Source organism: Rhinopithecus roxellana, chromosome 8 (assembly GCF_007565055.1).
Source record: "Rhinopithecus roxellana isolate Shanxi Qingling chromosome 8, ASM756505v1, whole genome shotgun sequence".
NCBI lineage: Eukaryota > Metazoa > Chordata > Mammalia > Primates > Cercopithecidae > Rhinopithecus > Rhinopithecus roxellana.
In genome coordinates this window covers 14353198-14378795 of record NC_044556.1, presented here as the reverse complement: position 1 = coordinate 14378795, position 25598 = coordinate 14353198, and the positions used below count along the sequence as shown (strand labels likewise).

At 55.0% G+C, this 25598-nt stretch overlaps 1 protein-coding gene across 5 annotated transcripts in view; it reads left to right on the top strand.

Moving 5' to 3' along the window:
* The window catches only part of DPP9 (dipeptidyl peptidase 9), a 51535-nt gene that overhangs the window by 7015 nt on the left and 18922 nt on the right, over positions 1 to 25598 (top strand). For all 5 annotated transcript variants that reach the window (XR_004058803.1, XM_010367233.2, XM_010367234.2 and 2 more), the window contains 10 exons: positions 2009 to 2265; positions 11055 to 11167; positions 12733 to 12906; positions 12983 to 13151; positions 14254 to 14367; positions 14809 to 14937; positions 16693 to 16754; positions 19049 to 19149; positions 23399 to 23576; positions 24436 to 24598. Coding sequence is in view for 4 of the 5 variants with exons in the window: in XM_010367233.2 (XP_010365535.1) it covers positions 2009 to 2265; positions 11055 to 11167; positions 12733 to 12906; positions 12983 to 13151; positions 14254 to 14367; positions 14809 to 14937; positions 16693 to 16754; positions 19049 to 19149; positions 23399 to 23576; positions 24436 to 24598 (1460 nt within the window). In the remaining variant the exon portion in view is untranslated. The remainder of the gene's footprint in view (positions 1 to 2008; positions 2266 to 11054; positions 11168 to 12732; positions 12907 to 12982; positions 13152 to 14253; positions 14368 to 14808; positions 14938 to 16692; positions 16755 to 19048; positions 19150 to 23398; positions 23577 to 24435; positions 24599 to 25598) is intronic.

The following is a 25598-nucleotide window of genomic DNA, read 5'->3' as shown; positions in this document are numbered from 1 at the left end:
AGTGAGGTGACAGTTGCAGGTCCTGATCTTTCAGAGGTGCTTGTTGACATCCTTGCAGCTCTTTCTCCCCTTCCCTCTCAGAGCGGGCTGGGGTGCTTTCTCTTGCATTGGTCAGCCTGTGGGGCTCCCCTTGGCAAGAGGCAGAGTCTTTCCGGAACTGGCACGCCGCAGAGTCAAGGCGGCCCACTCGTCTCTGCCCTTTACTTCTCTCACACCCGGTCCTTGCTGTCCATTCCCTCGGGTTTTCCCACTTCCTCCAAGCGAGCAGCGACTTCCCCAAGCCAAACTGTTGGTCCCAGAGGACAGGGCTTCTGGCAAGGTCGGCAGTCACTCGGAGCCCACAAAGGGAAGTGAGACCGGCCCCGGTGCCACCCCTTCCAGACCACTGGTTCTTGCAGAACTGGGTCACTGTGGCCATGTTTAGACTTCTGTAAAACAAATATTTGCCTGGCCAGTCCAGTCAGGTGAGGGCGGGAGTGGGGTGGCGGGAGCTGTGACACTGCAGCGGCTGCTCGTGGTGGCTGCTTTGCGGATCCAGAGTGTCCTGAGTGGGAGGAGAGAGTGGGATGTTCTTTGGGGAAGTGTGTGCCATTCACCCTCTCACCTGCACCTCCCCCATCCTGAGGCTCTGGAAATTCCAGTGAAGGCCAAACGTCTCCCTGGCTGGACAGCAAGCCAACAGCACAGGTGACCAGGATGGCTTTTCACTCCTTCACGCCCGGGCCTCTCCCGAGACCCAGCGTGTCTCCCCGTGGGCCCGGTGAGAGACAGTCATTCCACAGTGCTCTGGGGGATGCCTGCCGTGTGCCAGCCACCAGCTAAAGTTCTGGGAGCACAGCTGTGAATGGGACAGATGTGGGGGACACAGGGGTCCCACAAATAACCGCTGTGATGACGGTGGAGGGAAGGGGGCAGCCAGGTGGCATGTGAAAGGTGAGCAGAAGGACCAGCTTCGGCCTGGATGGTTGTGCGAGGTGTCTGAGGGCCTGCCAAGTGCTTAAGCTGAGGTCTGATTAGAAGTTGGTCAAGCAGGCCGGGCGCAGTGGCTCACACCTGTAATCCCAACACTTTGGGAAGCTGAGGGAGGCGGATCATTGAGGTCAGGAGTTAGTGAGCAGCCTGACCAACATAGTAAAACCTTGTCTCTACTAAAAATACAAAAAAATCAGCTGGGCGTGGTGGCAGGCGCCTGTAATCTCAGCTACTTGGGAGGCTGAGGCAGGAGAATCGCTTGAACCTGAGAGGCAGAGGCTGCAGTGATCCGAGATCATGCCACTGCACTCCAGCCTGGGCAACAGAGTAAGACTCTGTCTCAAAAGAAAAAAGTATATATATATATGTATATATGTGAAGTTAAGTAAAGTGAGGAAAACTGCACTCCGAGCAGGAGGGCCAGCATGTGCAGAGGCCCTGCGATGGAAAGGAACTCGCCCTGTCTGAGGAGCTGAGTGAAGGCTGGTTTGGCTGGGGCATGGGGGATAAGGAGGATGAGATTCAAGGGCTTGGCAGGGGTCAGCGAGAGCCTTGAGGTGTGGCGAGGACTGCTTGTTATCCCGGGGACTGTGGAAAACCAGGAAGGGTTTTAAGCGATGGGGTCTTGGCAGTGGATATGGAACATCCTGGTGGGAGGTGGTTTCAGTCATTCAGCCAAAGCCCAGCATGGTGGCTCACACCTGTCATCCCAGCCACTTGGGAGGCTGACGCAGGAGGATTGCTTGTGGCCAGGAGTTTGAGACGAGCCTGGGGAACATAGTTGAGACCCCCATCTCCAAACAGAAGAAAGTTTTTAAAAATCTTTCATTGGAGAGGTGATGGTGGCGTGAATCTTAGCAGCATTGGTGACATGGAGAGAGGTGGAGGTGGACCAACCCAAGAAGGGTTTAGGGAGTGGGAAGTGGCAGGGGTGGGCTCGTCCGGAAGAACCTGAGTGCCTCGCAAGGGGCAGTGTTGGAGCTTCTCGTAGGTAAAACGGTTCTCCTTTCTCACAGTCTTTGCTTCCTCCCTGCAGCTTCTCGCTGAATTCCGAGGGGCCTGAGAGGATGGCCACCACCGGGACCCCGACAGCCGACCGAGGCGACGCAGCCGCCACGGATGACCCGGCCGCCCGCTTCCAGGTGCAGAAGCACTCTTGGGACGGGCTCCGAAGCATCATCCACGGCAGCCGCAAGTACTCGGGCCTCATTGTTAACAAGGCGCCCCACGACTTCCAGTTTGTGCAGAAGACGGATGAGTCTGGGCCCCACTCCCACCGCCTCTACTACCTGGGTAAGCTGGGCCCTGCGGGCCGCCTGGGCAGGAACAGCCTCTGGGACCGTGGTGCTCTGGTTTTCTCTGTTCCCAGCGGTCTGGAGGAGTCAGAAGATGTGCTCGGATGGCCGGGCCCTGGGCGTGCTGTTCTTCGAGGCTCAGCCACAGATGGCTCTGACTACAGGGAAGGGCTGCCCGGGGTGGGTGGGGAGGTACCCAGAGGATCAGCCGTGCAGGGAGCCATGCACAGGGCAGCCCCGCTCCTCCGAGTGGCCAGGATGCCGTGGCTTAAGCTGGCCCTGTGGCTCTGAGCCCAGAGATTGTTTCCAGTGCTAGTCAGCTGGGTCCACCCCCTGAGTCACTTCCCAGCCACCTGGTCCGGGCTGGGTGGGGCTCGTGACAAACAGGACTGGACTGAACCATTCCTAGAGGGAGTTGGGAGTAACTCCAGTGGGAGCTTACCCCGGAGGCGCATCAGGAAGGATCCTGAGGCTCCGGGAAAGCCTCCTGGATGGCAGAACCTGGTCTGTTGCCGGTGACAGCACAGGGACAACTTGCCACACGCTTGCAGCCCCTGCTGCAGGCCCTGGATCAACACTTCCTCCTCTGGGCGTGTGCCTGCATGCAGCTCCTTCTGCGGCGTCTGCAGTGCCTCATGGGACTGGGCTCCTCTGCACCACAAACGCCTTCAGGGCGCGGGTTAGGCTGCATGTTCTCCAGCAGCCTCTGCCGCCACGGCCGGCCTGGCTCCCATGAGTTGGGCAGCGGATATCCGGATGGTACCCACTGCACCCAGAGGCCTTAAGAGCTGGGAGGAAGGACACCTTGGAGAGATCAGCCAGGCCTGTGTCTTTGAAAACAGCGTAACACATGGCTGGGCACCAAAGGCAGCGTCTCTCCCGCTTGGCACCATGGACACTGGAGCCAGATCATTCTCTGGGCTGAGGCCGTCCGGCCACTGCAAGGTCCTGAGCAGTGTTCCTGACCTCCACCCACTCCATGCCAGGAGCAGCCACGTCCTCAGACATCGCCAAGTGTTCCTTGGGGGTGGGGTGGCGCTGGGATCCTTGTCCAGGCCGCTGCGCTCAACCATGGGACTCAGGGTGGGGCCCTCAGCCTCTGAGCCCAGGCTCGCATGTGCTGCGGCCCCCAGCCAGCACTGGAACCAGTGAACGGCTGTCATCCTCTGCCTGAGGCTGACCACGTGCTAACGACAGTGACTGAGGTGGACACCAGGTGGCTGTCCTCTTTTCCCCGTCAGCGCAGTCCCTCTCCACAGACAGGCCGGTGTGGGAATCAGATGGCGGTTTGGCAAACAAAGAATTTAAAAGGAAGAATCATCCAGAACAGGTCGGCAGGTGACAGCCTTCTTCAGAAGTCAGGTTTTCCTGGTCCCCGTTAGTTTCCTGACAACTTTGGCTGTTCTCAAGCTACAGCGGGAGAGTCACCGCAACAGAGATCATATGGCCCATGTGGCCAAAAACATTTACTGTCTTCCTTTTATTTTTTATTTTTTTTAGAGATGAGGTCTCACTCCATTGCCTAGGCTGGAGTGCAGTGGTGTAATCACAGCTCACTGCAGCCTGGAACTCCCTGGCTCAGATGATCCTCCCAACCTCAGCCCTCCAGGTAGCTGGGATTAAAGGCACGTGCCACCATGCCCAGACAGTTTTTTGTAGAGACGAGGTTTTGCCATGTTGCCCAGGCTGGTCTCAAACCCCTAGGCTCAAGCAATCCTTTTGCCTCAGCCTCCCAAAATGCTAAGGTTTCAGGCGTAAGCCTCCGTACCCAGGCTGTCTGGGCCTTTAAGAATGCTGGCCAACTCTAGTCTGGGAGAAATTGGACTGAAACGGCTTGAGTTTCAATTACCTGAGAGAGGTTGGCTGTTACGACGGCAAGTGTCCAGACCAAGGCTGCCATGGGCCGTTGCCTCGTTTTTATCCTGTGGCATCCACGGCCACTTGCTCCCGTTGGGGTTGCTGTCCTGATCAGGGTGTTTGGAGGAGTTTTCTGTGGCTGCCATTGTGAAAGTGGCTCTCTCACAGTTCTGGAGGGCAGAAATTCAAGATCAAGGTACCAGTCCTGGCCTCTTCCAGCTTCTGGTCGCAGCCGGCATCTCTTGGCTTGTGGCCACATTGGAACCTCTTGCCTTGATGGTCACACAGCCTCCTTCTCCTACTCCTCTTCTGTCTGAAATTCCCCTCTGCCTTTTTTTTTCTTTTTTTTGAGATGGGGTCTTGCTCTGTCACCCAGGCTGGAGTGCAATGGCGTGATCTCAGCTCACTGCAACTTCTGCCTCTTCTGGGTTCAAGCGATTCTCCTGCCTCAGCCTCCCGAGTAGCTGGGATTACAGGTGCCTGCCACCATACCTAGCTAATTTTTGTATTTTTAGTAGAAGCGGGGTTTCTCCATGTTGGCCAGGCTGGTCTCAAGCTCCTGACCTCAGGTGATCCGCCTGCCTTAGCCTCCCAAAGTGCTGAGATTACAGGAGTGAGCCACCGTGGCCGGCCTGCCTCCCTCTGATAAGGACTCATGATGCCATCTGGCTCACTTGAGTAATCCAGGATCATCTCCTCAGCTCAAGAGCCTTCACTTAATCCCAGCTGCACAGGCTTGTCTCTCTGTGTAACGTAGCCTCCACACCCAAGCCCCAGGGTGCGGACACCTCTCTGTCAGGGCCGTCATTCAAATCTCCGCCGAGCTGCTAAAAGGTACAGAAACTCTCCAAGCTCGTCTGAGCCATGAAGTACCCCTGGAGTAAAGGTAGAGGGGCATCTCATGGAACCCAAGAGCAGAAAGCCTGTTGGACCTCAGGAAGCAGCACCTGAGAACCGGAACCTTCCAGAAGCCAGGCATCCTTCCGTGTGTGCGTCTCCATGGGTCCACCCAACCTTGCTGCCCACCTGTCTTCTACAACCCCTCCACGGCCCCTGGGATTCCGTGCCTCAGGTTCTAGCCACCCGCAGAAACGGAGGAACTTTCTCCAAATTTCAGGGACAAGGAATCATATTGACTCCGCATACATGAGGTCGTCGGGTCGCCTGTGGCTTGTGTGTATCTGGGGCTCGGACGGGCAGGTCCTCACAATACACGGGAGGTCCTGAGGGCCCACCCCAGTGGGCATGAACTTGGCAGAAACCCCAGAACGTACCTAGAGCGGCTCAGAAACCAGACTGCCCCTTTCTGGGTGACATTTACCCTTCAGCTACTCCAGCCTGTCATTTAACACTGTCAGGGGCAGTACTGAGCTCACGTCACATCCAGGTTCTCGGGGCAGGCCTCCCCACAGCCCCTGAGTAATAATAACGCTTCTTAGTACTAGCCCAGCATCCAGACTCCAAGGCCAGGCCTGGCCCGCTGCTGAAAGCATGGGACCTGTCCCCTCTGCTCCCTCTGGGGACCCGTGTCCTCAGCAGGCACCAGGTTTGCTGTGGGGCGTGTGGAGCTAATCACTGGGCCCCTCTGGAAGGCCTCTTTCAGATGCACATGATGAAGCCCCCAGCGTCAGGCTAGCAGGAGCAGCGGGGGAACAGGCAATTCCTGCTGCCGGGAAGATGGGCTGGGGCTGGCTCAGGTTCCAGGCCTCAGACTGCAGCACTGGGAAGCGCTCCCGATCCCGCTCCTGCCCCATGCAGACCGGCCTCTCCCCACTGCAAATGGTGACTTCTGTGGCTGGAAGAGGCTGCAGGGTTCCAGACGGCTCTGGAACTCCCTCAGAAGGGAAAGCAAGAATTCCTGTCTCCCAGCATCCCAGGCCGAGGCCCAGGGGAGAGCCCAGCCCTGTGTGGATCCCGATCCCCCACCAGGCCAGCCACATGAGGCCACAGCGTGCAGTGACGGGAAACGGTGTCTGCGCAGGCCTGGGTCGCCGGGGCGTGGGTGGGTGACAGGTTGGCAGCAGGCGTGTTTGCAGGGGCAGAGCTGGTGAGGGAGGTCCGAGGAGGGATGGGACATCAGAAATCCACAGCTCTTGGCAGTCACCTCCAGCCCTTGCCTCAAAGGCCAGTTGTCACCATCCTGGTGCCGCCAGCAGCAGCTCGCCCCAGGAATGTGCTGGCAAGGGGCCATTTGGTGATCATTGATTAATCAGCCTGGAGGGAGGTGGCCCTGGCGTCCTTGGCAAGTCTGTGGGTTTGACTTCCTGTTTGGAAAGCTCTCGCTCTCCCGGAGAGTCCCTGTGGACCAGCTGCCCAGGCCCTCCCATCCCTCCCGCGCCTCCTGTTGGCCCAGGGTGCTTTTTCAAAATTTAGATGTAATTCACATTACACAGTTTCATTTTTGAAGGTGTGAAACTCAGTGGCTTTTAGTTGTGCATTCACAGAGTTGTGCAGCCATCACTATTGTCTGCTTCCAGAACATTCCCTCACCCCAAAAAGCAACCCCGTCCCCCATCAACCATCATTCCCCAGCCCTGGGCAACCATGAACCCACTTCTTGTCTCTGTGGATTGGCCTATTCTGGACATTTCACACGAACGAAATCACACATCACTCAACTCTCATCCCCATGGGCGGCCAGACGGTCGGTCAGGGTCCCGGGCAGCTTCAAGGGCTCTGAGAGACTGAGTCGTGTTTCCTGCACTTGGGTTCTTTTGCTCACCCTTGACTCTCCGCACGATTTTTCTCCTTCCCACACACCTCACTGAACTTTGCATTTTTCATAAATACACTTTAAAAGGAACCCTGTTAATCTAATCTTTTTCTTTAAGTATATCCTTCCGTCACTACTGTACTTCACAAGCATGCTTCATCACGTGTGGGAAACCTGTGTTCCTTGCCACAACTAGAAGTTGCTGTTTCTTTCTTTAAAAAAAAAAAAAAAAAAACCATCCTGGCTAACATGGTGAAACCCCATCTCTACTAAAAAATACAAAAAATCAGCTGGGCATGGTGGCAGGCGCTTGTAGTCCCAGCTACTTGGGAGGCTGAGGCAGAAGGGCGTGAAGCCGGGAGGCGAAGCTTGCAGTGAGCCAGGATCGTGCTTCTGCACTCCAGCCTGGGTGACAGAGCGAGATTCCATCTCAAAATAAATAAATAAATAAAAATAAAAATTGGCCGGGCACGGTGGCTCACGCCTGTAATCCCAGCACTTTGGGAGGCCGAGGCAGGTGGATCATGAGGTCGGGATTTCAAGACCAGTCTGGCTAACAGTGAAACCCTGTCTCTACTAAAAATACAAAAAATTAGCCGGGTATGGTGGTGTGTGCCTGTAATCCCAGGTACTCGGGAGGCTGAGGCAGGAGAATCGCATGAACCCAGAAGGTGGAGGTTGCAGTGAGCCGAGATCACGCCATTGCACTCCACCCTAGGCGACAGTGCGAGACTCTGTCTCAAAAAAACAAACTTTTAGGTTCAAGGGTACATGTGCAGGTTTGTTACACAGGTAAACTTGTGTCACAGGGGTTTATTGTACAGATTATTTCATCACCCAGGTACGAAGCCTAGTACGCAATAGTTCTTTTGTCTGCTTCTCCCCCTCCACCCTCCACCCTCCAGTAGGCCCCAGTGTCTGTTCTGCTCCATGTGTTCTCATCATTTAATTCCCACTTTTAAAGTGAGAACATGTGGTATTTGGTTTTCTGTTCCTGCATTGGTTTTCTGTTCCTGCATTAGTTTTCTAAGGATAATGGTCTCCTGCTCCATTTATGTCCCTGCAAAGGACATGATCTCATTCTTTTTTATGGCTGCATAATACTCCCTGGTATACATGTACTACATTTCCTTTCTTTTTTTCTTTTTTTTTTTTTTTTTTTTTGAGATAGAGTCTCGCTCTGTCGCCCGGGCTGGAGTGCAGTGGCGCGATCTCGGCTCACTGCAAGCTCCGCCTCCCGGGTTCATGCCCTTCTCCTACCTCAGCCTCCCGAGTAGCTGGGACTACAGGCGCCCGCCACCACGCCTGGCTAATTTTTTTGTATTTTTAGTGGAGATGGGGTTTCACCGTGTTAGCCAGGATGGTCTCGATCTCCTGACTTCGTGATCTGCCCGCCTCGGCCTCCCAAAGTGCTGAGATGACGGGCGTGAGCCACCGCGCCCGGCCATATGTACTACATTTTCTTTATCCAGTCTACTGTTGATGGATTTAGGCTGATCCCGTGTCTTGGCTGTTGTGAATAGTGAGAAGGTTCTGTTTCATCCCACTGAACCCACAGCTGCAGTTACCCCAAAGGCAGCGGCCGCGGAGTTCCCACAAGGAAGTGCCCTGAGCCATCCCCAGATGGGCTGGTTGGGATCCCAAAGAAAGGAACCCCAAATTCCAGGGGGATGAATCCAGAGCATTTCCTAGGGGCCTTCGGTGCAGGGTGGGCTTCGTGTCCTTGCAATGGGCATCAGAGAAAAGGCACATTCTGTAGCCAGGTGTGTCCTCGCAAGGGGGTCAGGGTGTAGAGTTTATGTGAGGGTTTAAGGATTTTGGCTCAGGGCCGGGGCTGGCTTTCGGTATTTATCGGTGCCTGAGAATGTTCTAGGCTCTGGTTCAAGCCTGCAGGGAAAAACCTGCAACTGGCTGGGCCACCGAGGTCAGGGCACTCTGTGATTTTTCAGTCAGGACACAGAAAGCAAGCAGGGGGAAACTGCAGGACCCGGCGGCTGCCTCTAACAAGAAAGAAAAGTGGCACAGATATTATTTATTAAGCACTAATCCTGGAGGCGGTGAGCTTGTGGCCTTCCTGTTCTCCTCTTAAAAGCAAGTGAGGGCCGGGTGTGGTGGCTCGCGCCTGTTATCCCAGCACTTTGGGAGGCCAAAGTGGGCGGATCATGAGGTCAGGAGATCAAGACTATTCTGGCTAACACAGTGAAACCCCGTCTCTAAAAAAAAAAAAATACAAAAAATTAGTCGGGCGTGGCAGTGGGCGCCTGTAGTCCTAGGTACTTGGGAGGCTGAGGCAGGAGAATGGTGTGAACCCAGGAGGCAGAGGTTGCAGTGAGCCGAGATTGTGCCGCTGCACTCCAGCCTGGGTGAGGGAGCAAGACTCTGTCTCAGAAAAAAAAAAAAAAAAAAGCCAGCGTGGTGGCGGACGCCTGTAATCCCAGCTACTCAGGAGGCTGAAGCAGGAGAATCGCTTGAACCTGGGAGGTAGTGGCTGCAGTGAGCCAAGATCATGCCACTGCACTCCAGCCTGGGCAACAGAGCAAGAATCTGTCTCAAAAAAAAAAAAAAACAGACAAGTATGAGGAGGTCCTGAAAAGAGGACAGGACAGCACCAATCCAAGGCTTCCTCCTGGAGAAACTCAGGGTTGAAAATAGAGCAAGGAGGGGCCGGGGCGCCGAGCTGTCTGTGACTCATCATTAGCCATGTCATGTTTGTGGGCTACTGGACAGCTTTATGCTTGGAGGAGCCCTGTCCTGGTTTTTCAGTGGCGTTGCGTGGAGAGGGGAAACTGAAGCTTCCCAGGGATTACCATCCTGCTTCTGCCATTCCCTCTTCTAATGACAATGGTCCCATCATCCAGCAAATCTAAGACATGACCATTTGGAAAATACACAGTTATTTTATTTGCCACTAAGAACCTGATCGCGCGTTCCCCAGTAAGATCTATCCCAAGCCCAGAGACACGCGTACATGGAAAGCCATGGCCTACTGACGAAATACGCTGATTTCACAGAGGGTCATGCGCATTGTGCCAAGAGCTTTACGTTTCTTAACTCATGTAATCCACCCAAAACCCTCACTTGGCAGCTCTCACTACCGTCATTTTCTACAGAAGCTTTGATTAAATCAGTGGTTTGAGGTCGGGGGTGATTCTGCCCTTGCAAGGGACACTGGGGGATGCCTGGGGATATGTGTGGTTGTCACGACTGTGGGGTGCCCCTGGCATGAAGTGGGTGGAGGACAGGGATGCTGCTCAGAGCCCCGCAGTGCCCAGGACGGCCCCACCCCAGAGGATGGTCCAGGCCCAAATGTGATTAGGGGCGAGGTTGGGAAATACGGGACCAGGTGCGCTTCCCCTTTCCCTTTTTTTGTGACAGTCTTGCTCTGTCACCCAGGCTGGACTGTAGTGCCGCAATCTCAGCTCACTGCAACCTCTGCCTCCCGGGTTCAAGCGATTCTCCTGCCTCAGCCTCCTGAGTAGCTGGGACTACAGGCATGTGCCACCATGCCCGGCTAATTTTTGTATTTTTAGTAGAGACGGGGTTTCACCATGTTGGCCAGGCTGGTCTCGAACTCCTGATCTCAAGTCATCTGCCTGACTTGGCCTCCCAAAGTGTTGGGATTACAGGCGTGAGCCATGTCGCCTGGCCCTTATTCCTTTTTGATGGTTTTGCCCTCCCTCTAATCCTACATTAATTTAATTCTTGTCCTCTGCAAAAGCCTTGATAAAGAAGGGCCTTGGAGAGCTGAACCCAACCTGTTGAGAGTTGGATGTTTGTTCCTGACTGCCCATGTTGTTCTCTTGTGTGCGATTTCTTTTTCTTTTTTTCTTTATTTTATTCTTTTTTTTAAAACGGGGTCTTGCTGTGTTGCCCAGGCTGGTCTCAAACTCCTGGGCTCAAGCAGTCCTCTCGCCTCGGCCTCCCAAAGTGCTGAGATTACAGACGAGAGCCACCGTGGCCAGCCTCTTGTGTGCTGTTTCTTCGGTAATTCGGGCCATGAGATTCATCAGAAGTATCTCAGGTGGAAGACCCCACTGCCTACATACGCAAACCCAGGATCCATAGCTTTCCCAGGAGGGCTTTCCCTCCAGCGGCCTGGCAGAATGTTCTAGAAGCAGAGGGAACCAGCTGGGCCCAGCTGCAGGGAGTCAGCATCGTGGCTGAGGGCATCTCCCCATCCTGAGCCAGGGTTCTGGGTGTTTCCTTTCTCCCCTTAGGGATGCCATATGGCAGCCGAGAGAACTCCCTCCTCTACTCTGAGATTCCCAAGAAGGTCCGGAAAGAGGCTCTGCTGCTGCTGTCCTGGAAGCAGATGCTGGATCACTTCCAGGTGAGCTGTGCTGTTGGGCGTGGGCCCTACCGTGGGCGAGGAGGTGGGCAAAGGCCAGCCCCACAGGCCATACACACCTTTGGTCACCTCTCTTCCCCACCGGCTGTGGGTTTCCGCAAACCCTCCGTCCTGTGGACTGTGGCGGGTGAGCCGTCCCTCCTCCCCATGACCACCTGTACCAAGCGACAGAGAAACTCTTACCAAAAGCATCTCTTCCTTTTAACCGCATCAGCATAGACTGGGAATTAACCTGACTTGAGGCCCTTTTGGAGAGACTGGTTAATTATTAATCTCATCCAGTGTTCTCTGGGGATGGTTGAGGGAGGAAAAATGCCTTTTGCATTGGCGTGTTTTTGTGTTTGATGATTGGGAGGCCGAGGCAAGAGGATTCCTTGAGCCCAAGAATTTGAGACCAGACTGGGGAACACAGCAAGACCCTGTTTCTACAAAAAATAAAATTAGCCAGGCCTGATGGCACTCGCCTTGTAGTTGCAGCTAATTGGTAGGCTGAGATGGGAGGATCGCTTGAACCCGGGAGTGCAAGGGTACAGTGAGCCATGATCTCACCATTGCACTCCAGCCTGGGAGATAGCGAATCCCAGTCTCTAAAATAGTAACACTATAACAATAAAATAATATAACATTATAACATAGTAACAACATAAACATAACAGTGTAACAATAACAATATCTAACAGTGTCTCTGAGATCCTGGCACTGCCACTTTCTCCACCACTGGTTCACTGGCCCTCACTTTGGCCTGTCTCTGCGTTCCCAAGCCAATGTCCTCATATTTACACTACTTTCCACAGAGTGTAGGGGATAATTTTGCTTTAGATTCTGCTTTTTTGTTTGTTTGTTTGTTTTTTGAGACAAAGTCTCGCTCTGTCACTCAGGCTGTTGTGCAGTTGTGCAATCTCCAGCTCACTGCAACCTCTGCCTCCCGGGTTCAAGCGATTCTTCTGCCTCAGCCTCCTGAGTAGCTGGGACTACAGGTGCACGCCACCCACACCCAGCTAATTTTTGTATTTTTAGTAGAAACGAGGTTTCACCATATTGGCCAGGCTGGTCTCGAACTCCTGACCTCTGGATCCGCCCACCTCGGCTTCCCAAAGTGCTGGGATTACAAAATTGAAAGCTGTTGATGGGAAGGGATTGTGAACAGGGTAGGAGGGTGGGGAGTCCGTAAGATTGGCACTAGGGACCCAGAGAGAGCACTCCAGTGGTGTGAGGCAGGGCACAGCCCATCCCAGGGGCCCCCATCTGCCATGGAGAGGGTCTGTGGGGAGGGAGCTCAGGAAGTGAGGAGGCTTCTGGCCCCAGAGTCTCCCCCGCCACCTCCTAGGACACTCAGCCAGTCCTGCAGGGCCAGGTTTGCTGGCAATCTTTGGCCACCCACTGGGTCAGGGGCTCCGGCAGCCAGTTCTGCCCAGTGCAGGAAGTTCTCTCTGGCGAGGCCCAAAGTCAGATTCCTTGGGAATGCCCCAGCCCAAGGATCTCTGCCCTGACCAGTGGGGAATCCTCTTTGCCCGCTGATGCTGCCCCTGTCCCCTGTATGTTTCCAGGCCACGCCCCACCACGGGGTCTACTCTCGGGAGGAGGAGCTGCTGAGGGAGCGGAAACGCCTGGGGGTCTTCGGAATCACCTCCTACGACTTCCACAGCGAAAGCGGCCTCTTCCTCTTCCAGGCCAGCAACAGCCTCTTCCACTGCCGCGATGGCGGCAAGAACGGCTTCATGGTGAGCCCCAGCCCTGGCCGCGTGCAGGGGCGGCGTGGCGGGCCCCTCCCCCTGAGCCGGGTGTCTCTGTCCTCAGGTGTCCCCTATGAAACCGCTGGAAATCAAGACCCAGTGCTCAGGGCCCCGGATGGACCCCAAAATCTGCCCTGCCGATCCTGCCTTCTTCTCCTTCATCAACAACAGCGACCTGTGGGTGGCCAACATCGAGACAGGCGAGGAGCGGCGGCTGACCTTCTGCCACCAAGGTGGGGCCAGCCCCTCCTGTGCACGGCCACCATAGCCACCTGGCCAGCTTCCAGAAGGCCCCGTCGCCCCCACAGCCAGGGTCTTCCTGTATGCACCCCTCACAAGCCACCCTCCCGTGCAGACCTTCTGTGGCCTGCCACGTCTCCCAGGAGGTCTGTAGTTTTGTTTTCTTTCTTTTTTTTTTTTTTTTTTGAGAGAGTCTCAGGCGGAGCGCTGTTGCCCAGGCAGAGTGCAGTGGTGTGATCTCGGCTCACTGCAACCTCCAACTCCTGGGTTCAAGTGATTCTCCTGCCTCAGCCTCCCAAGTATCTGGGAATACAGGTGCCCACCACCACGCCCGGCTATTTTTTTTTTTTTTTTTGTATTTTTTAGTTGTGACAGGGTTTCCTCATGTTGGCCAGGCTGCTCTTGAGCTCCTGACCTCAAATGATCCACCCGCCTCGGCCTCCCAAGGTCCTGGGATTACAGGCATGAGCCACCGCACCCAGCCACTCTGTGGTTTTCTGCAGCAGGCATCGGCCCAGCCATTGTGCCCTGCCAGGTCCTCCTGGGCATTTCTGCCCCTGCACACCTTCCCCTCCACTGCCTGTCCGGCCCCATCAAGTCAAGGCCATATCTCACCTGCTTCCTGTGTGTTCTCTCCACTCCCCTGCTCACCAGAAGTGACCCCATCCTTCCTTGTCCTGGTTTCAAGTCACTGATCGCTGCCTCTCCGTCCCATAAGCCCAGGCCCCACTTTTCCAAACCTGGGCACTCAGCAATGTCCAGAGACGTTTTTAGATGGCACACTTGGGCAGCGGTGCTCCTGGCCTGCCATGGAGTGAGTGGAGGCCAGAGACACTGCTCAGCACCCTGCTGTGCCCTGGACGGCCCCACCCTAGAGACCAAGAGGACCCCAGTGTCCGCACTGTGAGGTGGAGCAGCCCTGCTTGAAAACAGTCGGCTCGAGCTCTCCCTCCCTCTCTATCCGTCTCCCTCCCTCCCTCCTTCTCCTTCCCTCCTTCTCTCTCCCTCTCTCTCATGCTCTCCTGGAGCCCCTGGCCGTCCCCAATGTTAGCAGGCTGCTCACCCCTTGTTGATGCTCTCCGTCCCTCCCCCTAGGTTTATCCAATGTCCTGGATGACCCCAAGTCTGCAGGCGTGGCCACCTTCGTCATACAGGAAGAGTTTGACCGCTTCACTGGGTACTGGTGGTGCCCCACAGCCTCCTGGGAAGGTAGGTCCCTTCCATTTTTCAACATGCTCCCGGGCGTGCTTTTCCTCCTGGAGTCACAGTCTGTGTCCTTGCTGCCCCTTACTCCTTTTACCTCAACCCACCTCCGTGGTCTGTCAATGCCAACACCTAGAGAGTTCCTTAACGACTGTAGACATCGCTGTTGCCCTAAAAGGGGACACAGTTTTCAGCCCGTTACACCCCACGTGGCCACTTCCCATGCCAGTTCATGCTGGGAATAGCCTTGCTCTGCTTCCCACTGCACAGGGGAGGAAACCAAAGCCCAGAGAGTTGGGACTGGCATACGGTCTAGCGAATGGCAGAGCCGGGGTTCTGGTTTCAGAGCCCACGGTGCCCAGCGTCAGGCCCTGGTGCTGCAGAAGAGGGTGGGCTGATGGCAGGGACTCCGCCGCCGGCATCCTCAGTTTGCCCACCCCTACCAAGGTTCAGAGGGCCTCAAGACGCTGCGAATCCTATACGAGGAAGTCGATGAGTCCGAGGTGGAGGTCATTCACGTCCCTTCTCCTGCACTAGAAGAAAGGAAGACGGACTCGTATCGGTACCCCAGGACAGGTGAGTGCTCGGTACATGTGAGGGGCCAGGCCGCCAGGCTGGGGATCTGAGGCCCCTGGGGCATAACTGGTGAGGTGCACTGTCCCCCAGGCCCTCTGAGCTGCACAAGTATGCTCTGGGCATCTGTGGCCGTGTAGGGGGAAGGCTTCTGCCCTGCAGGGGACGCCCCTTTCTCCTGGCTTACCATGGCCTCCTGATCACATTGCTCAGAGGTCAGCAAGCCGTCTCTGGAAGGGGCAAGGGGACAGGTGTCTCAGGCTTCCAGGGCCACGCGAAGGCAGGCTCTCTTGCAACTGCCCCACCCTGCTGCTAGAGCACAAAAGCGGCACGTGCAGGAATGGGCGTGGCCGCGTGCCAAGAAAACTTGACTGAAGTTTGGATGGCAAATAACTCACCTTGAGATACATATGATTTTCATATTAGCCAAAATGTGCCTCTTGTTTTATTTGTTCGTTTTCTTAACCATCTCAGAACGAAAGAAGGATTTTTAGCCATACAAAAACAGAAGGCAGGCTGGATTTGACCCTCACGCTGTAGTGGTGTGTGTGTGTTTGTTTTTGAGACAAGGTTTCACCTTGTGGCTCGGGGAGGGGTACAGTGGTACAATCACAGCTCACTGCAGCCTCAAATTCCTGGGTTCAAGTGATCCTCCCACCTCTGCCTCCCAGGTAGCTGGGACTACAGGTGTGCGCCACCATGCCCAGCCAATATTTAAATTTTTTGTAGAGACGGAGTCTTGCTATGTTGCCCAGGCTGGTTTCGAACTCCTGGCCTCAAGTGGTCCTCTCGCCTCGGCGTCCCAAAGTGCTGAGATTACAGACGTGAGCCACCATGCCTGGCTACTCCCAATTCTTAAATCTCTTTCCAATTATTTAAAAGTATCTCTGGAGCCAAACAGAACACACGTACAGCCCCGATTCCACGTTCAGGCCTTGGGTTTGCAACCCCCGTGGGACCACATAAGATCCTTGTTCTTGCCCGCACCCCGCGAGTGCCTGCTCTGTGCCGTGCTAGATGGAAGCTTCCTGTGGGGTCGTTCCAACTCCCACTGCAAATGAGCTAAGTCAGTCTCTTCCCCCTCGCTTGACAGATGAGAAAACTGAGGCTCAGAGATGTCACCTGCCCTGGGGGCCAGAGCCACGAGGGCTGGAGTTGAGTTTCTTGTAGGTCTAGCCAAAAAAAATAAGCATTCTCCACTCTGCTAGGGCCTGCGCCCTTTTTTGGAGCCTGAACTAAGTCCTACTCTTCAGAAGCCTCTTGGGTCCCTTAGTCTGTCGCCATTGGCCTCCCAAGGGCGCAGGTCTGGCTGCCACACGGCTCCCTCGTTTTGCATGGGACACACCCCACTCGTCACGTTGTCAGTGGTTTCACTGTGATGCTCGGGCCTCCCCGTCTGCTCTGGAGCTCTCCCAAGGCAGGGATGGCATCTTCCTGGTGTCTGCGGCTCCCACAAGCCCCAGCTCTCAGCACAGGGTGTGGCCTGGGTTCTTAAATGAGAAAGCCGAATGTCACCTCACTGTCGGGAATGTGATCCAGGCCCAAAGTCAGAAGGTCCGCGCCTGAGGGGCGTGATGCCTGTACCAGCGGGACGGTGTGCCTGCAGACAGACTGTGGGACACCCGACTTCTCCTGCCTCCCCCACACCAATTGTACACCTCTCTGTGGACGTCACCCTGCAGCCCAGGCCCCCCACGCCGGCTCTCGGCACGCACAGATGACACCTGCTTGGCGTTCACCTCACTTCGGTTTTTGCAGGCAGCAAGAATCCCAAGATCGCCTTGAAACTGGCCGAGTTCCAGACCGACAGCCAGGGCAAGGTAAGGGGGCCTGGTGCATCCTAGAGAATCTTCCAGATGATGCAGGGAAGGGCCGGGTAGGCAGCTGGGCGGATGGGCAGGTCACTCACTTCCCTTGCGGGGACACGCCCGAGGCCCCAGCCCTGCTGCCTGGCCCGCCTAGCCATGGGCCTTCCCTGCGTGTCTCTGGGCCAGGGCCTGGAATGCGGCGTGGCGAGCTGGCCTCCCTGCGGTAAGGAATTAGTGCTGGGCAGGGGTCCTGCGAGGACAGGCGCGGCAGGTTCTCTCAGGGTCCCCCGGGAGGGGGTGATGCATGGATCCAGAGCTACCCTCTCTCCAAGTTTCTAGAACAGAGAACTCCGCTGGGCAGATGGCTGGGGGACCCCAGCTTCAGATGGGGTGTTTCCTCCAGCATTTTGGGCAGATCCTCAGGGATCAGTTCACTGGACCCGTCAGCTACTGTGGGGAGGAGAGTGATCTGGGTCCCCATCCCCTCCACCGCGTCAGATCCAGTACACAGGGTCCTTATCACCTGGGGGTCATCTCAAAGGACCCCACACTCTGGAGGCGCCATCAGGCAGCAAAAGGCATCATCACCCCACAGCGAGATGGTCACCAGCAGATCATACCAGTGACCACATCTCCCTCGGCACCTGCCTCCCCAGCCACCCACTCCAGCCCAGCATATCCCTCCCTTCTCTCACGTCCCTGCCCTCCCTGGGGACCCCCATAGCCCCATACTGATCCATTCTCTCGGAAGTTGCAAATCCCCTAAGACCCAGAAAGGTGTCAGGAAGTTAAGTAACATCACGCTGGAGAACTCACAGACAGAGCCCTGGACCAAAGAGGCTGGGGCAGAGGAGAGCAGATGATGATGGGGACACAGGTGTCCAGGGAATCCCTCCTTTCCCCTACGCCAGAGGATGGGAGGCCGGGACAAACCAAGGAGGCCCTTATGCACTTTTGCAAAAATGATATAATGTTTTGGGGAAGCATGTGAGATAAAACGTACCTGTTTTCATAATTTGGAGGGTTGTGGGTGCTTTTTGACCTGATTAGGTCTCCAAGCCTCTTTTGCATTCTTGACAGAGCATTCTGGCAGATTTGAGGCGATCAGTCTGAGTGGCTTTGCCAGCAATCCACATGAAACCTCCCTCCAGGCCGGGGTTTTGCTTTGCTTGTTTGTTCTTGTTTTTTGAGACAGGGTCTCACTATCATCTAGGCTGGAGTACACTGGTGCAATCATGACCCACTACAGCCTCAATCTCCCAAGCTCAAGGCAATCCTCTCGCCTCAGCCTCTGAGTAGCTGGGACTACAGGCATGCACCACCACACCTAACTAATTGTGGGTTTTGTAGAGATGGGGTCTTGCCGTGTTCCCCAGGCTGGTCTCGAACTCCTGACCTCAAGTGATCCACCTGCCTCAGCCTCCCAAACCGCTGGGATTACAGGCGTGAGCCACTGCACCCGGCCCCGCCAGACTGTTTTAGTGGCTCCTTGCACTCTCAGACGTTGAGAGTCCTTAGGTGGACTTGGGCGATGCCAATCAAACAAGGCGGCTTAGAGATGTGGGACTGGTGACCCACTCAAGTGGTAGAGCTGGAGGCCCTGCTGCCATTTCTCCCTTCGATCCCCCAGAGACGCCGTGCCAGCCCCGTTTACGCACAAGGAAGCCCTAGGTCCCCTTTCTCTAGATCCCCTGGAGATCCTATGTCAGCCCCATTTAGGTTTGAGGAAGCCCCAGGTCCCCTGTCTCTCAATACCCTGGACACGCTGTGCCAGCCCCGTTTAAGCGTGGGGAAGCCCTGGGTCTGGGGACTGTGCTTGTCCAGAGCCTTGGGGTCCAGGCACCCACTGGGGTGCCGCCATTGGCTCGCCCAGCCCACCTGCCCCTGTTGGGTGTAGTCGTTTGTTCGGGCCATGACAAAGGACCACAGACTGGGAACACAGTTGAAATTGACAGTGTCCAACACCAAGGTGCTGGCAGGTGGCTCCTTCTCCATGGCTTCTTGGTGGCCGTTGCTTCCCGATTCTCTTCTCAAAACGGCCTCCCTCTGTGTGTCTATGTCCACGTGTTCCCCCATAAGGACAGCAGTCATGCTGGATCAGGCCCCACCCTTGTCCGCACAACCTTGTCTTAACTCAGTACATCTCCAGTGGCCCCATTTCCAAAGAAGGTCGCGTTCTGGGGTTCTGGAGGCTGAGACTCCAGCATATGCATCTGGGGGGGACATGACGGGACCCAGCGCAGTGACCTTCTCCTCCGAGCAGCGCCAGGCAGGCCAGGGCATGACCCACACCTGTTTCCCTTCAGATCGTCTCGACCCAGGAGAAGGAGCTGGTGCAGCCCTTCAGCTCGCTGTTCCCGAAGGTGGAGTACATCGCCAGGGCCGGGTGGACCCGGGATGGCAAATAGTGAGTGTCTCCGGCTGGAACCTGAGGAATTCACCTGCGGGGCCCTGGACCCTGAGCAGCCACCGAATCCGCCTCCTGGCCTTTCGTGCCATTCCTTCCATCTGCTCACATGTCTTCCCTCAGTGCCACCGCCAGGGCAGGCCTCAGCCCAGTGTCCAAAGGGCCTTCCTGACCTCAGCCAGTCTGAGGATGACACACTGGACTTATGAGTCCCAGTGTTAGTACCACTAGGACACGCTGATCCAGTTACCCAGAGTGTGGAGGAGACCCACAGAGGGGATTTCAGGTGTCCCCAGACCTCAGACTCAGAAAAACTCAGTCACAAAGTAGAGGTGCTCCCCTGTACTCACTCCCCAGCCTCCCACCCTTGTCGAGGAGAAAACTCTACCGCTTCCCTAAACGGGGGCCCAAACCCCAGTGGGCAAAATTCAGCCTCTGCCTGTTTTTTTTTTTTTTTTTTGAGATGGAGAGTTGCTCTGTCATCCAGGCTGGAGTGCAGTGGCGTGATCTCGGCTTACTGCAAGCTCTGCCGCCTGAGTTCAAGCATTCTCCTGCCTCAGCCTCCCAAGTAGCTGGGATTACAGGCGCCTGCCACCATGCCTGGCTAATTTTTGTATTTTTAGTAGAGATGGGGTTTCAGCATCTTGGCCAGGCTGGTCTTGAACTCTTGACCTCGTTCGTGATCCACCCATCTCGGCCTCCCAAAGTGCTAGGATTACAGGTGTGAGCCACCGCACCCAGCTGTCTGCCTGTTTTTATACATCCCATGAGCTCAAAATGGCAGTTACACTTCCCCCGCTGCCCCAAGGTGTAGTCTTGCTCTGTCGCCCAGGCTGGAGTGCAGTGGCGCGATCTCGGCTCACTGTAAGCTCCACCTCCCAGGTTCACCCCATTCTCCTGCCTCAGCCTCCTGAGTAGCTGGGACTACAGGCGCCTGCCACCACGCCCAGCTAATTTTTTGTATTTTTAGTAGAGACGGGGGTTTCACTGTGTTAGCCAGGATGGTCTCGATCTCCTGACCTCCGCCTCGGCCTCCCAAAGTGCTGGGATTACAGGCGTGAGACACAGTGCCCGGCCGGCAGTTATGCTTTTAGTTATTTATTTATTATTATTATTATTATTATTATTTGAGATGAAGTCTCACTCTATTGCCCAGGCTGGAATGCAGTGGCATGATCTCGGTTCACTGCAACTGTCATCTCCTGGGTTCAAGAGATTCTACTGTCTCAGCCTCCCGAGTAGCTGTGACTACAGGCACCCGCCACCATGCCCGGCTAATTTTTATATTTTTAGTAGAGAGAGAGTTTCACCATGTTGACCAGGCTGGTCTTGAACTCCTGGCCTTAGGTGATTGGCCCGCCTCTGCCGTGGCATTTATGCTTTTAAATGATTGGGGGCAGAAGGGAGGGGATCCACAGAAGATTTTATCACACATGGAAGTGATGTGAAATTCACATCTCAGCGTCCATGCATAAAGTTGTGTTGGCACACAGCCACGCCCACTTGTTTGCAGACTGTCAGTGGCAGAATTGAGTAGCTGTGATAGAAACTATGACCCACCAAGCTGAAAGTATTTCGTATCTGGGCCTGTTTCACAGAAAAACTGCTTCCCCTGCCCTACACACTTGTTAGGCCTCCTTTCCTTTTATATTTTGTGTCGAAATGGGGTCTTGCGCTATGGCCCAGGCTGAAGGGTAGTAGCGCAATCATAGCTCACTGCACCCCTGAACTCCTGGGCTCAAGCATTCCCCCGACCTCAGCCTCCTGAGAACCTAGGGTCACAGGCCAGAGCCACCATGCCTGGCTAATAATTTTTGTTGTTGTTGTTGTTGTTGTTGTTGTTGTTTTGAGACGGAGTCTCGCTCTGTCGCCCAGGCTGGAGTGCAGTGGCTCGATCTCAGGCTCACTGCAAGCTCCACCTCCCGGGTTCACGCCATTCTCCTGCCTCAGCCTCCCGTGTAGCTGGGACTACAGGCGCCCGCCACCTCGCCTGGCTAATTTTTTGTATTTTTAGTAGAGACGGAGTTTCACCGTGTTAGCCAGGATGGTCTTGATCTCCTGACCTTGTGATCTGCCTGCCTTGGCCTCCCAAAGTGCTGGGATTACAGGCGTGAGCCACCATGCCCAGCAGTAATTTTATTTTTTGTAGCAACAGTGTCTTGTTATGTTGTCCAAGCTGATCTCAAACTCCTGGCCTCAAGCAATCCTCCCATCTTGACCTCTCAAAGTGCTGGGATTATAGGTGTGAGCCATCACACCCGACCTGGGCCTTCTTTCTAACAGACTTCAGGTTCACTGCTTTGGCAGTCCCATGGGCTTTAGTTAGGATTTCTATTTTTTTTTTTTTTTCCTTTGAGACAGAGTCTTACTCTGTGGCCCAGGCAGGGGTGCAGTGGTGCGATCATAGCTCACTGCAGCCCCAAATTCCCAGGTTCAAGCAATTCTCCCACCTCAGCCTCCTGAGTAGAGGGGACTACAGGTACGCACCACCACGCCCGGCCAATTTTTTATATCTTTTGTAGAGATGAGGATCTTGCTTTTGTATTCCTGTGCCTCTAAGTGTGTTCACTTTTCTAATTGTATTGGTTAATGTCTCCAATGGAATGTTTTGTTGTTGTTGTTGTTTTTTTTTTTGAGACGGAGTCTCGCTGTGTCTCCCAGACTGGAGTGCAGTGGTGTGATCTCAGCTCACTGCAAGCTCCACCTCCTGGGTTCACGCCATTCTCCTGCCTCAGCCTCCCGAGTAGCTGGGACTACAGGCGCCCGTCACCACGCCCGGCTAATTTTTTGTATTTTTAGTAGAGACGGGGTTTCACCGTGTTAGCCAGGATGGTCTCGATCTCCTGACCTCGTGATCCCCCCACCTCGGCCTCCCAAAGTGCTGGGATTACAGGCGTGAGCCACCATGCCCGGCCTTCCAATGGAATGTTAACAATGAATTCTATTATGTGCTGCTTCCATATGTACGTTTGCTAGGACTGTGGGTGTGAGTCACCACGCCCGGCTAATATTTTAATTTTTTTTTTTTTTTTTTTTTTTTTTGAGATGGAGTCTTGCTCTGTCACCAGGCTGGAGTGTAGCGGCGCGATCTTAGCCCACTGCAACCTCTGACTCCCAGGTTCAAGCAATTTTCCTGCCTCAGCCTCCCGAGTAGCTGGGATTACAGGCACGTACCACCATGCCCAACTAATTTTTGTATTTTTAGTAGGGACAGGGTTTCAGCCATGTTGACCAGGACGGTCTCGAACTCTTGACCTTGTGATCCACCCACCTCAGCTTCCCAAAGTGCTGGGATTACAGGTGTGAGCCACTGTACCTGACCTTTTTTTTTTTTTTTTTTTTGTAGAGACAAAGTCTTGCATGTTGCCCAGGCGGGTCTTGAACTTCTGGGCTCAAGCGATCCACCCACCTCAGCCTCTTAAAGTGCTTGGATTGCAGGCCTGAGCCCCGGTACCCGCTCTAGTTAGTATTTTACATCCCTGTGATGCTTCCCTTTGGTTTGGTTTTCGTTGCTCTGTCTTTGTGTGGAGGTGCTTCTTTTCCACGTAGAATTCTGACATCTCCTCTTAAAATAAATTCAAGTTTAAAAATTGTTCATTTAGGCCAGGTGCAGTGGCTCACGTCTGTAAACCCAGCACTTTGGGAGGCTGGGGCTGGCATATCATCTGAGGTCAGGAGTTCGAGACCAGCCTGGGCAACATGGTGAAACCCCGTCTCTACTAAAAATACAAAAATTAGCCAGGTGGGGTGGCAGGCACCTATAATCCCAGATATGCAGGAGGCTGAGATAGGAGAATCGCTTGAACCGGGAATGTGGAGGTTGCAGTGAGCCGAGATTGTGCCACTACACTTCAGCCTGGACAAGAGTGAAACTCTGTCTCAAAAAATTAAACAAACAAACAAATAAAACAAGCTATGAAATAAAGGATAGCAACTGTGGGCCGGGGAGTCAGTGAAGAGGAGAAACTATTACAGTTTCTCCTTGTTTCCACCTCTAAAAGCAGAGAGGCCATTGTTTCCAGAACACTTGGATCATGGAGTCTCGTCACCCATCCTGTCCTCCCCTAAGCATGTTCCAGGAAGGACGCTTGTGGGTGCTGCGGGGTTACTTGGCCAAGTGCAGGTGAAGCCAGCCAGGAAGCCCAGCCCTAATTCCACACGGGTTTGGATGCTGCGTCCCCAGCCTCTCTCTGCAGGACACTGAGGCTCCCGGCTTCCCTTCCATCTTCCCATCCATCTTCCCCCTCAGTGCCTGGGCCATGTTCCTGGACCGTCCCCAGCAGTGGCTCCAGCTCGTCCTCCTCCCCCCGGCCCTGTTCATCCCAAGCACGGAGAATGAGGAGCAGCGGCTAGCCTCTGCCAGAGCCGTCCCCAGGAACGTCCAGCCGTACGTGGTATACGAGGAGGTCACCAACGTCTGGATCAATGTAAGCAGGACAAGCGCTGGCTGTGTGTCTGCCTGGGCTCCGGAGTCACACTGCCCCCACCCCCACGTCCCAGAAGGCTGAGTGTCAATGACGAGTGGGGTTTGCCCTTACGTGGAGAAGTGAGCTCAGGCCTTGGCCATCCCTGGCTGGCAGGGAAGAGGGTCTGCGGAGCTGGTGAGTCTGGCAGCTATTGGAGCCTCTCCCCTCATCTTTTTTTTATGGAGACAGTCTTGCTCTGTCACCCAGGCTGGAGTGCAGTGGCACAGTCTTGGCTCACTGCAACTTCCGCCTCCCCCCGGGTTCAAGCAATTCTCCTGCCTCAGCCTCCCGAGTAGCTGGGATTACAGGCGCGTGCCACCACGCCCAGCTAATTTTTTGTATTTTTAGTAGAGATGGAGTTTCACTGTGTTAGCCAGGATGGTCTCGATCTCTTGCCCTTGTGATCCGCCTGCCTCGGCCTCCCAAAGTGCTGGGATTACAGGTGTAAGCCATCGCGTCTGGCTTTTTATTTTAATTTTATTTTTTCCTAATTAGAGACAGGGTTGCTCTGTTGCCCATACTGGAGTGCAGTGGTATGGTCATAGCTCACTGCAGCCTCGACCTCCTGGGCTTAAGTGATCCTCCCGCCTCAGCCTCCTGAGTAGCTAGGACTACAAGCCTGCACCACAATGCCTGGCTAATTTATTTATTTATTTTTAGAGGTGGAGTCTTACTATGTTGTCCAGACTGATCTCTCAAACTCCTGGGCTCAAGCAAATCTCTTGCCCCAGCCTCCCAAACTACCGGGATTACTGGTGTGAGCCACCATGCCCAGCCCACCCACACCTTCTGACACATCTTCTTTCCCCTTTCCGGACAGGTTCATGACATCTTCTATCCCTTCCCCCAATCAGAGGGAGAGGACGAGCTCTGCTTTCTCCGCGCCAATGAGTGCAAGACCGGCTTCTGCCATTTGTACAAAGTCACTGCCGTTTTAAAATCCCAGGGCTACGATTGGAGTGAGCCCTTCAGCCCCAGGGAAGGTGAGCAGAGCCTGATGAATGCTGTCGACTCTGTCCCGGGACAGGACAGAGCTCCCAAGGGTCATGTCTGGATAGAGAGGCAGGGTGGTCCAGGAGCTGGGCCCGGGCTCTTCCAGGTTAGAACAGGGACACCATGGACGCCAGGGCTGGGTGGTTCTCTGGGGTGGGGCTTTCCTGTGCACTGAGCGGCATCCTTGGCCTCCACCCACTCCATGCCAGGAGCACCTCCAGTTGTGACAACCACAGATGTCCCTAGATGTAGTCCGGTGCCCTCTCAGGGCAGAGCCCACACAGCAGCCAAGGCGTCCGCCAACACGGGGGACAGAGACCCCAGGGAGCGAGGCGTCTGGGAGTGCAGGAGCTGAAGGGCGAATGAGCCAGGGATGGGCGATGCCGTAGGCTGCCGCAGAGCTGAGTACAATGCGGACCGAGGAGTGACAACTACCTTAGGCTAGCATCAGGGTCCTCCTGGGTGGGATGCAGCCAGTGCAGACTGGCTGAGCATCTTGAAGGGGAGCTGTCTTCAGCTCACTGGTGTTTTGCTTTCTGTCTGTCTGGCTTAGCCACCACCACCTGGCATTGGGATTTCATGTACATGCTCGTTTTGCCCCCTGTGGGAAAATGGGCCAGCCTGAGTACTCACGTTTCAAATGTGGTCTCAAGTAGAGCCAGCCACAGCTGCCACTTTCCAGGGGCACAGACCCTCCAGGCTGCTGCAGTGTCACCAGGGACCCCTGGCCTGTGAGGTGGGCACACCAGATTTCCTAGCACCCTGCTCAGCCCCCAGCACACATCATGCATCTCCTAGACGGCAGGTGCATGGCAAGGAGGTGACCCCAAGTGACGTTGCATCAGAAGGAACACGTCAGGACGCGGACAGGAGCCTGGGTCTTGGGGCTGGGTGGGAACCCCTGTCCTCCCCAGGTCCCGATGCTACAAGTAACCCCACCCAGACCTCTACACCAGGGAAACCATGTCTACCCTCCCGTGCTGTTCATCC